This window comes from Leptonotus elevatus, chromosome 4 (assembly GCF_054856555.1).
Source record: "Leptonotus elevatus isolate MCC_2025b chromosome 4, RoL_Lele_1.0, whole genome shotgun sequence".
NCBI lineage: Eukaryota > Metazoa > Chordata > Actinopteri > Syngnathiformes > Syngnathidae > Leptonotus > Leptonotus elevatus.
Genome location: NC_141242.1, coordinates 22,648,321 through 22,664,013, shown reverse-complemented (window position 1 = coordinate 22,664,013; position 15,693 = coordinate 22,648,321). Strand labels below are relative to the sequence as shown.

General features: G+C 38.8%; 1 protein-coding gene across 5 annotated transcripts in view; it reads left to right on the top strand.

Annotated features, from left to right (window-relative positions):
• LOC147176045 (F-actin-monooxygenase mical2b-like) overlaps window positions 1-15,693 on the top strand; it is a 51,445-nt gene that overhangs the window by 20,238 nt on the left and 15,514 nt on the right. For 2 of the 5 annotated variants that reach the window (XM_086073315.1, XM_086073314.1), the window contains exons 6-18: window positions 2,563-2,718; window positions 2,842-2,942; window positions 4,947-5,204; window positions 5,340-5,455; window positions 7,267-7,393; window positions 10,202-10,286; window positions 11,649-11,796; window positions 12,427-12,626; window positions 13,405-13,484; window positions 13,804-13,872; window positions 13,999-14,124; window positions 15,063-15,230; window positions 15,376-15,639. In XM_086073315.1, coding sequence (XP_085929441.1) covers window positions 2,563-2,718; window positions 2,842-2,942; window positions 4,947-5,204; window positions 5,340-5,455; window positions 7,267-7,393; window positions 10,202-10,286; window positions 11,649-11,796; window positions 12,427-12,626; window positions 13,405-13,484; window positions 13,804-13,872; window positions 13,999-14,124; window positions 15,063-15,230; window positions 15,376-15,639 — 1,898 coding nt within the window. The remainder of the gene's footprint in view (window positions 1-2,562; window positions 2,719-2,841; window positions 2,943-4,946; window positions 5,205-5,339; window positions 5,456-7,266; window positions 7,394-10,201; window positions 10,287-11,648; window positions 11,797-12,426; window positions 12,627-13,404; window positions 13,485-13,803; window positions 13,873-13,998; window positions 14,125-15,062; window positions 15,231-15,375; window positions 15,640-15,693) is intronic. The other 3 variants (XM_086073317.1, XM_086073316.1, XM_086073318.1) reach the window with 2 other exon arrangements.

Sequence of the window (15,693 nt, the reverse complement as noted above, 5' to 3'; positions counted from 1 at the left end):
AAAAGAGGTTCTACGTTCTATTTTAAATGTTTTAAGTGTCCCAAATACGTATTTATACGTTTTTATTGTTTTGTTTTTTATGCTAGAGCATACAGAAGACTTTGATGCAGCCTCTTAACTGCAAAGAACGGTTGAGGAAATGGTAGTTATTACAAAAACGGCCAGCAGGTGGCAGCAGAGCAAAATAGATCAACCCAGGGCCATGTTGAACAAAAGCTAATTTACCCACAGTTCTATACAGATTTGTGAATAATGATTATAATTTAGCTATATTCTAATTGCTGCAAAAACGAAACAGATAGAAATATACTTTTTTTCCTGATGACAAAAGAAGAGACTCTTTCTTTTGGTAGGTTCCGTGTTTTTACCTGGCGATTCGATTTGTATCACGATTCATAGGTCACGATTCGATTCGATACCGATTAATCCCGATACGAATCTATTATTGATTGACTGATTATTGCGATTTTTTTTTTTTAAACTCAAATTTAGAAAATACAAATCAGTAAACTTGTACATGTACACTGTACGATTTGTATGAAAATTTATTTATTTGAAAATTCAGGCTTATAACTGAGCCACTGCATTTAACAAACAGGTTGCAGTCTGTTTCATGTTTGAACAGCAATGAAATAAAATATTAAGGCTTAATGTTCCATTAATATAACATTCTTCCATGCTTAATGTCTCAATCCTAACCCTAAGTAAGACCTTTTGTTGAATATTTCCATAAAAAATTGCAAAATCAGTCAAAATCCAGTAAAACAGCCAGGAGCAAAGGGCTTCCGTGAAATTGACTGGGAGTGAATGAGTTAAATACCTAAGGTTGTCTTCTACAGATTTACAGTCAATGTTACAGGATGATATAGCCCAGGGTTCACCAATTCCGGTCCTTGAGATCCTGAGTCCTGCAGGTTTTAGATGTTTCTGCCTAGCAACATACCTGATACTAAAGCACAGGATCGTTGTCAGGCATTCTGATGAGCTGATTATATGAATCAGGTGTGCTAGTGGGCGGAAACATCTAAAACCTGCAGGACCTCGAGGACCGGAATTGGTGAACACTGCAGCCGATGGCTCTCTCTACACCAGGGTTCACCAATTCCAGTCCTCGAGGTCTGGAGTCCTGCAGGTTTTAAATGCTTCCGCCCACTAGCACACCTGATTCATATAATCAGCTTATTAGCATGCCTGATAACGATCCTGATCTTCAGTATCAGGTGTGTTGGTAGGCGGAAACATCAAAAACCTGCAGGACTCCGACCTCAAGGACCGGAATTGGTGAACCCTGTTGTGCACAATTGGAACCAGAGTGCACTCAGCCAATCTCCAGTCTCGAAGTAAAACCAGTGGGCAGTATTTTATTTTGAAATGGCTTGGTTAGAACCATCAAAAAGCCCCAGAAAGGGTCACAACACCGCCTAGGGGTAAATTACCATGAGGCCTGCAAACGCTGGTGTCGGCAACCCATACACTGTAACTCGAACATGTAGAGAAATGTCAAGTTCAGTGATGAGTTACAGATTCTGCCTACAGCAGGTGGATTGTAGGGTCAAATTGCAATGACGACGCAGAGAATGGTATGCTAATTGCTGCACTGATAGAATAACATATTTTGGTGAAGGCATGGTGTGAGGCGGCATTTCCTCACTGGGAGAAAGCAAGGCTTCTCATAGGGCTGTGCAGTTAATCAAAATTAAATTACAATTTCAATTATTACACTCCACAATTACAAAATCAGCATAATCTTTAAAAAAAGAGAAAGATTATTAATACTAATTTTTTAGGGTTTTTTTGCCCTTTTTTTTTATTTGTTTAATCCATAAGGAACTTGCATACTTATAGTATTTAAAATAATTTAATTTGTCTTAATATATATATATATATATATATATTTTTTTTTTTACATTAAAACATTTTCTTGTTTTGTAACAAAAACTAAATGATCGTCTTGCACAGTGCACATGCTGCACTCCAACTTCAAGTTTTTGCCAACATGAATAAATAAATATATATTATTATAAATATATATTATTCTAAGTTCTGTTAATAATTGAATAATCGTGATTTCAATTATTGCAAAAATAATAGTGATTATTATTATTTTCCATAATTGAGCAGCACTAGCTTCTCATCATTGGAGGCAATCTTAATGAAGAGAGACTATATCGAGATGATGAGATTTTGCAACCAGAGGCAAGCTCATATCGTCACAGTCTGGGAACAATTTATATCCACCAAGATGACAACTCACACCCCTCAGTGTGTGATTTATCAGATACTACCTGCAGAATTTGAGTGTGGATAGGATGAAATGACAAGCCAACAGTCTTGCCATCAACTCCATTGAACACTTGTGGAATCACCTTGGGCATGCTGCTGGTGCCAGAATGACTGGCAAATGGGATGCCATCCCACAGTAGTGCATGACTAGACTGGTGCCCAGCATAAGGTGTCACACTGTTGCGGCTGTGCATGGTTGCTCTCTATGCTTCTGAAGTTCCTGATTGTTAATGTTGAATTGTTGTTGTTCACAAACATTTCTGTCTTTCCTTTTGGTAGGTTTCAGCCGTAAGGAATTCCGAGGAAAGCTGGCCATTGCTATTACGGCTAACTTTGTCAACAGAAACACCACAGCAGAGGCTAAAGTGGAGGAGATTAGTGGAGTAGCCTTTATCTTCAATCAGAAGTTCTTCCTTGAACTCAAGGACGAAACAGGTCAAGAAATAAAATACAGAACCCCTAAACGCTCTGTACAGTAAATCTACATTATACAGTATATATCTATAAGTGAAATGGCACTTTGAAATTTCAAGTTGGGCCTTGTCTGTCTATTTTCAGGAATTGACTTGGAGAACATTGTTTACTACAGAGACCATACACATTATTTTGTCATGACTGCAAAGAAACAGAGTTTGCTGGACAAAGGGGTCATCATTAATGTAAGTTTGCATGTCCATTTTGATCAGCATAAACACCCCTCTCAATTTGTGCACCTAGTATGTTGTGAGACCTAAGTCTTTGTTGTAATTATATTGTCGACTACTATTGATGAAATAGCGTCCATGCAGTACATCCATTATCTGATCTGCTTATCTTCAGCTCATTTTAAAACAACAGTTGCTTTCTAATACATCTTGTACACACATAATACAGCATTGTACACACAAGGTAGATGTGCGTACAAAACCTTTCTTAATTTGTGCATATTTTCCCTCATGGGATTAATAACTTTCTGTTCTACCTACCCTCTTCCAACCTATTCTATTCTGTCCTTCGCTGATTGTATACATTGAGTCACAGGTCTTTTTTCAGGTTTAGATTCCAGTAATACCATTTTATATGTGGTTAAATTCTCAACCTTAAATTTAACGCATTGTTCAACACATTCATGTTTCTCAGGTAATACATTTAAACTAGTGACGTGCACTGAGCTCTCGGTTTGGGTAGGCAGGCAGTCGCAAATTGAGATGCACACACCAATAACAAATTTGTGTGTCTGCAGGTGAGTGTACAAGGTGAGGACACTCATCCTGACCTCAAAATACTTGATACTCAGATACAAGATGCCATACATTCAAACTATTTTAACATATGCCTCCTCTGTATGGGTAGAAAATAAAACAAAAAAACATTGCTCTCTTTTAAAGTCTTACATTTTTTGCTCCGCAATCTTTTTTTAATAAAATTTTTATTTTTACTTCGAGCGGGGCTCGTACCCATTTGCCTCTCAGCTAAAGTTCTGGGCCACCGTCAGCCAGTGCGCAGTCTGCCAGCCACAGTAAATATTGCAGTGCACTCTGCCTCCCATTTGCCGCACAACGAAAACAAATTCACAAAATCAAGCTAGCAATAGCAATGCCAAACACCATGTAATGTGAAACAGCCAGTTAATCGAAGCACATTGTCAAAGCCAATCTTTCCTTTTGCACCCTTCTTTCTCTGAAAAGTACGAATAACTCTTTGTCCCTTACTTTGCTGAAGATCCGGTAGCTAAGGCGTTGGTCTTCCATCCTTCAAAAGATGGCGTTTTCCCTCAAAAGAAAGGTGTAAAAATAGTTTTATATTCTCGAGTGGTGTTATCTTACCGCTTTGCTGTGCATTAAGTGTGTTTTGAATTCACGAAAACACTGTGTGAACGTACGTTCGCAAAGGATTAATACAGCGACGTAAAAAGGCTGCGTAGCGATCTGCCTATTTGCGTAAAGGACTTTTCTACTGGGAAACTGACTACGCATCCGCAAACACACATTGCTACACTGACATTTTTGCCTGCAGGCCAGATGAAGTAATGAGTCATTTTTAATTGAGGTATGAAAATCACCAAATGTTGTCACTTTTAAACTTGTAGGTAGTAGTGTAGGCTTTCTGAAATGAAAGAAATAATAAAAATACATAGAAAAAGCCAAATGGTTTCAACTTTCATTTCAGCCTGGGGTAGGCAGTGCCTACCTTGCCTATCCTGATCGCACGTCACTGATTTAAACAACACAAAATTATTTGACACGTGGGAGATTGTTTTTCCAGTCACTCAAGAGTGTACTCAAAATGTTTTTTGCTACTGGTCTGCATTGGGTATATAGAGAAAGCAAATAAACAGCAAACTCCTCCTGGGTCATTAATAATTGTAAACTCGCCATTTTAAACAGTACATGTGTTCTTCACAATATGCCTTGACAATAAGACCTTGTATTTGTAGTTACTATGGATTGGTTGGGCTTCATTCAATCAGCAAGAGGAATTGCAATGTGCAACTGGCTGTAACTTCTTGGTCTAGTTTCACATCAGTTTTGACCGATCCACATTAGATGCAGGTGGATACGTTACTTTACCATTTTTTTCCCTAAGGTTAAAGTTATCAGTAAGGAATGCAGAAAATCTATATATTTTTCTAACTATACAACTTGATCTATATTGTTTACTTGAGCTTTTTGTTTTTCATCTAGGACTATGTAGAAACAGAGCATTTACTAAGCACTGAAAATGTAAACCAGGGAGCATTGCTCTCTTATGCCCGTGAGGCAGCTGACTTTGGCACAAATTACCAGCTACCATCACTGGACTATGCTATCAACCACTACGGACAGCCAGATGTAGCAATGTTTGACTTCACCAGCATGTATGCCTCAGAGAATGCTGCTTTGATCAGGGAGAAACATGGACATCAGCTACTGGTTGCATTGGTGGGAGATAGTCTACTTGAGGTATGTATCGTCAGTGGAAATGAGCCCTAGCCTGATCTTTTTTTCTTTTCTTTTTTTTGTAAAAATGACCGTCCTTGCCCATGATGATGATGATGATGATGATGATGATGATGATGATGATGATTCTCTCCACAGCCTTTCTGGCCAATGGGTACAGGTTGCGCGCGGGGGTTTCTGGCAGCTTTTGACACAGCTTGGATGGTAAAGGCCTTTGCACAGGGCAAGAACCCGCTGGAGATACTGGCAGAGAGGTTCGTGTGACATTGTTTTTCTTTTTCAGATAAGAAATAAGCCCTAGGGCAAACAATCGTTTGTTGTAGGGTTTTTTCTTGGTAACAAAAGGTGGTAAGGCTGGTGGGGTGGTGGAGTTGCTATGTTTGTTGATGAATGCCTCTCTTATATGGTTATTGAGAGCATGTCGGGAATTACCGTACTAATGACATCGTGGCATGTATTACAATGGAAAGTAGTATGGAGAAAATTATTTTTTTCCCCGTTGAAAAAAAATGAAAAATCTTGTTAGCTATGTGTACAGAAAACCAAGATCGGACATTGATAAATTCATGACCATTATGGAAAGGTTGTTAATCACAACAAAGCAAAAAAGTCCGTTATATTTGTGATTTCAACATTGATTTGCTGAATTCAAACAAACACAAGTTAACAGATGATCTTTATTGAAGTAATGCACAATATGAGCCCTTTCCAACTATCACAAAACAAAGCAGAATAACAATATGCATCCCTGAATGATAGATTTTCAAGCAATATGGAAAGCAACATAAGTGGATTTTTATTGAACGACATTAGCAATCAACTGCTTGTCGTTTCAATTTATGTGGGTAATTATAAGAAGAAGAGAGAGTTAAAGGAAACCATACAAGAGATTAAGAACTGAGGAAGCAATAACAGCTCTTAAATGAGTTTGTTCCATTTGGAATTGGAACAGTGCCCGTGAGGGGTCGGATGTTGACTAAGCGTATGGATTATTTTTAGATCATAAAAACTGCCCACTGAGACCGCATAGTACCAAGACTAAATATGCAGATAGGTTGTGGATGGCCAAGAAGGAAGTTTCAAATTTCATGTAAAAAAAAAAAAAAATACTATTTAGGTTATTTATCAAATATAAAATGAAAGAGGTCAAATTAAAATCTAGTAAATACGAAACTAAATTAATAAATAGTATGTAAACGGATTACACCAAATTATTACATAGTAATAAAAATAATCTTGTGTAAAACCAGGAACATGCTGGATCAGAATACTGAATTGTGCATTTATTGTTCCATATCTCTTAATCTGTTGAAGTCTGGTGGAATACCATAAAAGCACCTAGAAAGATTTGCACATTTCATACAGGATTGTAAATCAGGCTGGGTATCGAGACCATACAAATTACTTGGTCACACGATCAGTGTAGTACTCCAAGTAGCAATGTTTTTTTTTAGGGGTTTGGTGAAGTCAGATGAAGGAAGGGTTTTTTCTCGAGTGCCTTCATGTTTGAACACTTCCAACATTTCTAGAAGTATAAGGAATATTTCTCTTATTCCTTGTCAACTGGTTTAAGCGCATACACACACAGCCGTGACCCTACTGTAATGTTACATGCTAAAATAGTCGCTACTAAGGTTGCATTAAGGCAATTATTGTTTTTTTTAATTAATGCCTTATGTTTTTGATGAATGCTAAATATAAACTGAAATGTATATTTTTTTGTTTGCAAATGTCCCACGGAAAATGTTTCTAGACAAGAAAATAGTTTTCTCCGATGTACAATGTGAATTTAAGAAAATAACTGTTGATTGAATGAAAAAAGAAACCAACTGGTCGTTCATCAAGTAAAATTATTCTCTTTTGCATTCATAATCGCTCTTTAATCAAACAAAAAATATATTTCTTAATATTTTTCTAAATATTTGATTATTGGATAGAATTTTCAGCAGGATACTAAAATATTCAATAGCTGCATCCCTACAACTCCCCCATTATAGAATTACCTGATATGATGCAGTGTTGTACTTCAATTAGTTCCTCTGTTGTTTGTTGTATCATCCCCTAGGGAGAGCATCTACCGACTACTTCCTCAAACCACAACAGAGAACATCAGTAAAAATTTTGATCAGTATTCCATTGACCCTGCAACCCGCTATCCCAACCTAAGTTCCAGCCATGTACGCCCCCACCAGGTTAGTCTGACACTTATCTTACTAAACTACAAAGTCACCAATAGCAACCAGGTCATAGGCTACGTTCACACTGCAGTCCCTTAAATAATAAGTCGAGTGTGAATTATTTTGTTCCCAGTTTGTAGTATTTGATTATGCATTCGACTAATTGGGAGCGTAATGGAGAAGAGCAGAGATATGCACGCACACTTTAGCAACGTTACATCGAGTCATGGGAGTACTACTGTATTACTAATAATTAAAACGGATGACATCAAATGCAGTCAATAAATATATACATAAATATATACAGTATTTAAATAAATTAACATGTATACATCCTAATATTTTGAATTACCTGTAATAAAAAGTACAAATAATTTTGCTGATGTTTTTGATTTTTGTTGAGGTACTGTTTCAGTACCGGTATTGAGGTATTTTAATACAGGTATAGTACCGAAATCAAAATTTTGGTATCGTGACAACACTAGTGTGAACGTAACCATAGATGAGGGACCAGACAAAGTATGAAAGTATCAAAAGACGCCTATGATGATTACAAATATTGGAAGACGTTTTCCCTCACCCTGATGTGGGACACCGGGGCTCACCTCTGGAGCCATGCGTTCACCACCTGTGAGAGGGGGATATAGCGTCGGGTGCAATGTAAGATGGGAGGTAGGGAAATTGGTAGTCCCATCCCCAGTCAGAAAAGCTGGCTCCAGGGACGTGTAATGTCATCTTCCTTGCAGGGAGGAGCCCGAGATAGTGGTCAAAGTCAAATATTTTGGACTAGACATAGTTGGGCTTGTCTTGACGCATAGCTTTGGTTCAGGTACTAGCCCAGGGGTAGGCAAACTCGGTCCTCAAGGGCGGGAGACCTGCAGGTTTTGCATGTTTCTCTTCTCCAACACAGCTGATATGATCAGCTCATCAGCAAGCTCTGCATAAGCCTGATAATGATCCTGTTGATTGGAATCAGCTTGTGTTGGAAGAGGCACCTCCAAAACCTACAGGACTCCGGCCCTCAAAAACCGAGTTTGCCCACCCTTGTACTAGTCATTTTGAGAGGGGTCTAGACTCTCTTGCACTCTGGAGTTGCCCACGGAGAGAGGTGTCAAGCAGGTGTGGGCAAACTTGTTCCTCTTAGTTCGGTGCCTGTACTCTGGGGTTCATCCCGGTGGACGAGAAAGTAGCCTCTCGCTGCTTTTGAGCGGGGGATGGGTCCTGACTGTTGTTCATGCATAAGCATCAGTTCAGATTACTAACCATTTTTGGAGTCCTTGAAGGAAGTGCTGGAAGAGCACTCCTGCTGGGGACTCAATAGTAAGTTGCTTGTTTTCAATGTGAGTTGGATCCCGCCAAGGTCCGGTTTGGTGGCGTCACAAATTGTCATCTCTGGTATTTGCAGATGATGTGGTACTGTTGTCTTTATCTTGTCACAATCTCCAATTATCACTGGAGTGGATTACAACAGAGTGTCCAGCAGTTAGGATGAAAATTAGCACCTCCAAATCTGAGACCAAAATTCTCAGTGCAGTGATGCAGACTCTGTATCAGTCTGTCGTGGTGAAGAAGTGAAGCTGAAAGGCGAAGCTCTCGATTTACCGGTCAATCTACGTTACTACTTTCACCCATGCTCATGAGCTGTGGGATGTGACCGAAAGAACAATATATCCGGTACAAGTGGCTGCAGGGTGTCCGGGCTCTCCCTTAGCGATAGGGTGAGTAGCTTCTGGTCATCTGGGAAGGGCTCAGAGAAACGCCACTGTTCCGCCGCATTGAGGTGGGTCGGGCATCTCGTTAGGATGCCTGCTGGACATCCTTCCCATTAAGTTGTTCCGGGAATGTCCCACTGGGTCGATGGTTCGGGTACGACCCAGGACACGCTCAAGAGACAATGTCCCCAGGCTGGCCTGGGAAGCCCTTGGGATTCCTCAAGAGCTGGACAAAAGTGGCTGACTGAGGAGACGGAAGTCTGGGCTTCCCAGTTAAAGCTGTAGTCTCTGCGACCCGACCACAGATAAGAGGAAGAAACTAGACGGGTGAATTGATGGATAGATTTAAAGATTTAGTTTTTTTGGGCATGCTACTGTACATTCTAGACAAAACATTTATATACAGTATTTTATACAATGTAATAAAAGCCCAAAAGGAGTAGGATGAAGCAGAAGCTTATCAAGGCCTACCCCACCATACTGTACAACAAAACTATTATCAATATGCAATGAAAATAATTATAAAAATAAGTTTTCATCATCACAGCAATGCAGCTATCAGCTGCTGTACCACATATAATTCATACCACATATTTTCGTATCACAGAATACACATATACACTATATTCTCGTACATATTGAATTAGAAAAACCTTTCAGATCAGGAGAAACCCTGGATATTTTATGTTTCTTTAGCATATTTATTAAAAGTACTTGTGTATTTTATTTATTTATTTATATATATTAGCAGCAGTTTTTAAGTAATCATCTAAACTATTCCATAATTTAACACCACCACACAGATAAAACTAATACAGATTGTTCCACAAACTGACACCTTGAGTTTGAAATACATAATTATTTTTGTTTTGTTCTGTATTTAGGTTTGGAACAAATATCTGTTCCTCTTAATTTGTACTCACTGTCCCCTTATTTGAATTTGATTTGCATGTTGATTGGTAACATTTCATGATGGGCTTTATACATTATTTTAAGGCGGTTAAACTCCATCAATTCATTAAATTAAAAATGTTTTAGTTGTATGAATATTGGATTAGTGAGTGACATGACTTTACAAAAGGATCACATCACATTATTTTTTACCTCCAAGGTGCGACACCTGTTCAATGATGGCAAACAGGACTCATCTCACCTTGAAGGTCCCATTGGTAGACCTGTCAACCGTTCCAGAGGAGGTGAGGCTCACAAGAATATTAATAGATATATTTCTTGCACTTTATTGTTTTATTACATTTGTTTGCTGTTTTTCATCACCAGTTTTAATGCGTGAGGAAGTTGCTTTGATAACTGGATCACCATGTGTTCATGCTTACATAGGGACAGCGACAACTTTTCAACATAGTTAGAGAGTTCTCTCTGTTGCTTTATTTGACTTTAAAATTTTCTGATGAACTAGGTTTGATTAGACCACTATCAATTTCCTATCCATCCATCCATCCATTTTCTGTACCGCTTGTCCTCACAAGGGTCGCGGGGGTTGCTGGAGCCTATCCCAGCTGGCTTCGGGCAGTAGGCGGGGTACACCCTGAACTGGTTGCCAGCCAATCGCAGGGCACACAGAGACGAACAACCATACTCACAATCATACCTATGGACAATTTGGAGTGTCCAATTCACCTGCCATGCATGTTTTTGGAATGTGGGAGGAAACCGGAGTACCCGGAGAAAACCCACGCAAGCACGGGGAGAACATGCAAACTCCACCCAGGAAGGCCGAAGCCTGGACTTGATCTCACAACCTTTGCACTGGGAGGCGGTCGTGCTAACCAGTCAGCCACCGTGCCGCCATCACGGCAATTTCCTAGTTGACCTTAATTAAAGAAATAAGAGCTTTTCCAGCACAATGTTAAGCAAGTCACAGTTTGTATTCATGAAGGATAAAAAGAATGATCTTTGGGATGATGAAAAAGTAGAGTACTCTGGAGTCTTGCGAAATGAATGACAACTGTGTATATAAAAAATAATAATAATTGAACTGTTTTTGTTTGATCCAGTTTCATTTAAAAAGGAAAGTTTTGTGGGTGAAAATGCTTCGCATTGCATCAAGTATACATTTGAGACTACTGTATTAGTATCTCTGAACTCCCAAGAAACTATTTTTAGGATCTGCCATACCTCAAACCTCCAAACCAACTCAAATCACATTGGCTTGCTATATGGTTGAGGCACATTAAGCAGTATTTTTGTATATGATACATGGATGGTTCATACGTAGCTTTAGCTTAGCGTGTAGCCTGCCTCTTTAGCCACCTCTCTTTCGCTGCCTACATTGGCAGATTGCTACTTCGTCCAGTCGGGCTCGATGTTTTAGCAGCATGCTGGATAAAGTTCTGGATACTGCTTGTGGGAGACAAACACATTTGCAGAAGAATCCGTTATTTTCAGTTTTATTGTAACTGAGAATCTGCATCTCATAGTACAGAGATGCAATTTTTTCCCAATAATGTTTCACTGTGTTTTGATGAGACTATGCAAAACTATTTATTTCGAGCCTTGATGTAAGATCAGTAATGTGAGCAATCTTCTTTTTCGTACAGAATCTGAGGTGCGGCCTGACCGGCTCTTGACATGGTGTCAGAGACAGACTAATGGCTATAGAGGGGTCAACGTCACCAACCTGACATCTTCTTGGAGGAGTGGCCTTGCCCTTTGCGCCCTAATACATAGGCAGAGGCCCGAACTCATGTGAGAACACACTCATTGGATTCACACTGATATTTACACTCCCCTCAAAAATATTGCAACAGTGAGGTCTTTATTTTTGCCTGGGACTGAGGACATAGACAATAAAAGATGAATATGAGACAAAATAATGAGTCTTTATTTGTCATGTTTACATGTAGAATGGATACACTATTTTCAAACAGAAAGTAGTGTTATTTAAAACAACAAAAGCACAACATTTTATGTGTGCAAAAGTACTGGAGCTGCTCCGCCATAGCTCTCGTGTATGCAGCTGGATTTCCACTTACTGGTACACAAACACACATGATTCTCACTGTGGCCACATAGATTTCTGATTAATGTTGCAAAAAAGTTTGACTGTATGTATGATATGTACAGTGTTTATTGGATTTGAAGCGTCTCTTAAATAGGGAGGGGGGGGGGGACACAAAAGCGGTTCTGCCTACACATATGCTTCTTCTAATCACAATTCCAACAGCAGCTGACTTCATCATTAACATGGCAAAAAAGACAGGTTTCACTGGATCGTTTTGTGTGTGTATAAATACAACAACAATTAATGGTAAATGCCAGGTCAGAATTATGTTTTATTTCCATTAACATGTCTATGTGATTGTCTTTCTATCTCAGTGACTATGACTCCCTTCATGAGGATGAAGTGGCAGCAAACAATCAGTTGGCCTTTGATGTGGCTGAGCATCACCTTGGGATTCAGCCAGTGACAACTGGAGAGGAAATGGTTGAGGGGGCTGAACCGGACAAGCTGCTAATGGTGTTATACCTGTCCAAATTTTATGAAGCCTTCAGGAACTTGCCTGGAAACAGAAAAGGTTAGAATAAAAATATTAATTTTCTCAGTTAATATTAAAAATGCTTAATTGAAGTTTTCGTTGCAAATGCCTTTTCTTTTATAATGTAGAGGAAGAGGTTTTTGTTAGGATTAGATAAACTGTCTATAAATATATTTTGGGTGCAAACATTTGTTGATCAGTGCTGGTCAAAGTTACCTTAGTTGAAGTTGTAGTTTATGAAGGACTCTTCAGTGACTCTTCCCTTGATTGCAACAGTGTGGACAAATAAGTCTTGTTTCCACCGCCGGTATCTACTCTACTCTACTCTACTCTGCAAAAGCCCCGTCTCCACCAACAAATCAACCCGGAACAATTTCCAACTTATATCATTGTGTTGTATTTTCAAATACTGAAAGAAAAAAAATGCAGAGCACAGAACATAAACATCTGACATGCAAGAAGCATATAATAACTGATTTATTAGCTTTTTTTTTATGCTAAGTTAAAAAATGTGGGACAAGACCTCCTTTGTTGTCAACCGCAAGTTGTTCCCTTCTCTGTTCAAAACTTCCTATCAGTTTTGCAAGTTGTCACTTTAGGACATCAAAAGTGTTCATCCATGTCAGGCGTGCGTGCGTGCGTGCGTGAGTGAGTGAGAGATGGGGTTTTTTTAATCCCATACTGCCGTTACTTAAAAATATTTCACATAACATGAACTTTTAACTATTGCAGCTATAACATGAACCTGGCTGGCTAAAAGAAAAATCACAGGGCGATATATAACATGAACCTACTGTATTGTGCCTCTGTATTTCAGGAGCAAAAGAAAGAGATGAGAATAGTGAAAAACAATCAGCAAAAGGCAACCTATGCCAGCCCAGGAAGAGGATACCTAAGGTTGTGTAACACTTTTCTCAGTGAATGTTCTGACCTTTCATTCATGTAATTAATTTATGGAAGTAATTTATGTACTGTATTTCTGTGAGGGTGAAAAGATTGATGCCCCTTCCCACCTCATCAGCTCTTTGCCCTTTCATTAATCAGAGCGCCATCATTGATATTCTGGCACTGAATGTTGGATTCTGGACAATGAATGTGCATATAATACAATTTCCATCTCTGATTGAATGGATTATTGATGTCTGCAGTCTGGAAAGTGCTGAATGATTTTTAGGTTTTATTTTTTTAGAATGGAATCTTGTTCTTGCTCTCGCAGGATGACAAAAAAGTTGACTACGATTCAGTTAATAAGCGGCGACGTAAGGGTAACAGCTACCTCACAGAGGTAAGTAGATTTTCATCACATTTAAGAGTGAAATGTGAATTATCATGCATTTCTATTTATCATCGATTCATAACTATTCTTCACACTATCTTGCTTATGTTCCTTGGGTCCTGCAACCGGCGTCAGTTATCCTGTCACAGTGCGCCCTCAGGAGGTGAGGACGGGAAACTGCGGGAGAACAAGGTCCGATCCATGGCAACACAGCTGCTGGCCAAATTTGAGGAGAACTCAGCAGAAAAAATGCATGGCAAGGTTGGATATGATTAAGTAGTAAATGCATCGACATTTGAGCCATTTTTTAACCCTTGAGTGCATTGAGTTTTTATGCATGTCTTTTTTTTGGTCTTCATTTCTGAAAAATAACTGGAAAGAGTATCTAAATAAGCGAACTAATTCTAGAGAAAAATAATTGGTTCTTTGAATGGGTTGAGGCAGGGTGTAATATAGTGGTACCTCGGCTTATGAGTCACAAAACTTGTGATTTTTTTTTTCTTGATAATCAAAATTTTAGATACTTTAGATATTAGAATTCTAAATGGTGGCAGCAAACTTGACTAACTTCACACTTAAGAACATATTGGCATATAGTGAACAATATTTAAAAAATAAAAATAGGCCAAATGCTTTTTTTCCAAGTTGTGTATTACAGCTCCCAATTAAAGTTGACTGTCAAACTAAAAAAAGAAAAAGAAAATTTCATATCCTGCATTTAAATAAACGAACCTTGCCTTGTATGAAAGTTCGCTAGCCTAATGCTAATACATTATGCAAAATAGCATAAACGGTCTAACAATATTGAGAAAAATATACCCTGTTAAGCAATGGCTATTTGAACATAAATGGTGCAGCAACAAATGTAAACAGACAATACAGTCTAACAGTGCTCTCAAACGTTTATTATTTATCCTCTGTCAAAAATTGCTGTTATTATGTGCACCTTACTGAGACAATTGTGAAACTCTTTGTGTATGTGTGGATGTCTTTATTATACTGCACTTTCATTAATTTCAATGGGGGAAAGATGATTTGTGATGAGAGTATGGTTCTAACCTTAAAATGCAGTAAGTAAATACAACAGTATTGATGTTAGTACTACAGCGTAATAAATTATAAGATGAATAACATTAGTTTCCAGACATTAAATTTCCCTTTTTTCCTCCACTTCCTTTTCCTATTACTTCTATAATCAGCCTGAGGATGACCTTCCCAGCCTATTCTTTGCTTCACCTCTTTCACCTTCATCCACCCCACCTCCTCTCTCAAATGAGGAGGAGGAGGGTGAGAATCCCCGCTTTGCAAAGCCCACGGATGCTCCCCCTCCTCCTCCTTCTCTACGCTCCCCACAACCCAAATGGCAGGTATGCTCCACAAATTGTATCTCTTGCTGTTATTCATCATTCATTTATGGTTCATTTATTGTCAACTTGCTATTCTTACCACAAATGTAGTTATCACTCTATTTGTTTCCTGTGGCTCCCTGTTTATTTGTTTCCATATCCTCAGCCTTCCATCTACCTTCGTTTATTGGAAAATCCTACTGCTGTGGCTCCACAAAGCAGTGGTCTCATTTCCCCCACATCTTCTTACTCTATAAGCGGCAGACGCTCTCCTTCACCCTCACACTTCAATAGCCCATTGCGCTCACCAAGTCCTGAACTACACTACACAGATTGCACTTCTCCTGTTGCTATATCCAGCCATTATTCTACCTCTACTGTGTCGGACACTGAGCTCTCCTCACTAAGGTCAGAGGAGGAAATGCAACAGGTGATCACATGTGTATATTTAATGAAAGGACTAACCTGCATTTACTAATTAGAT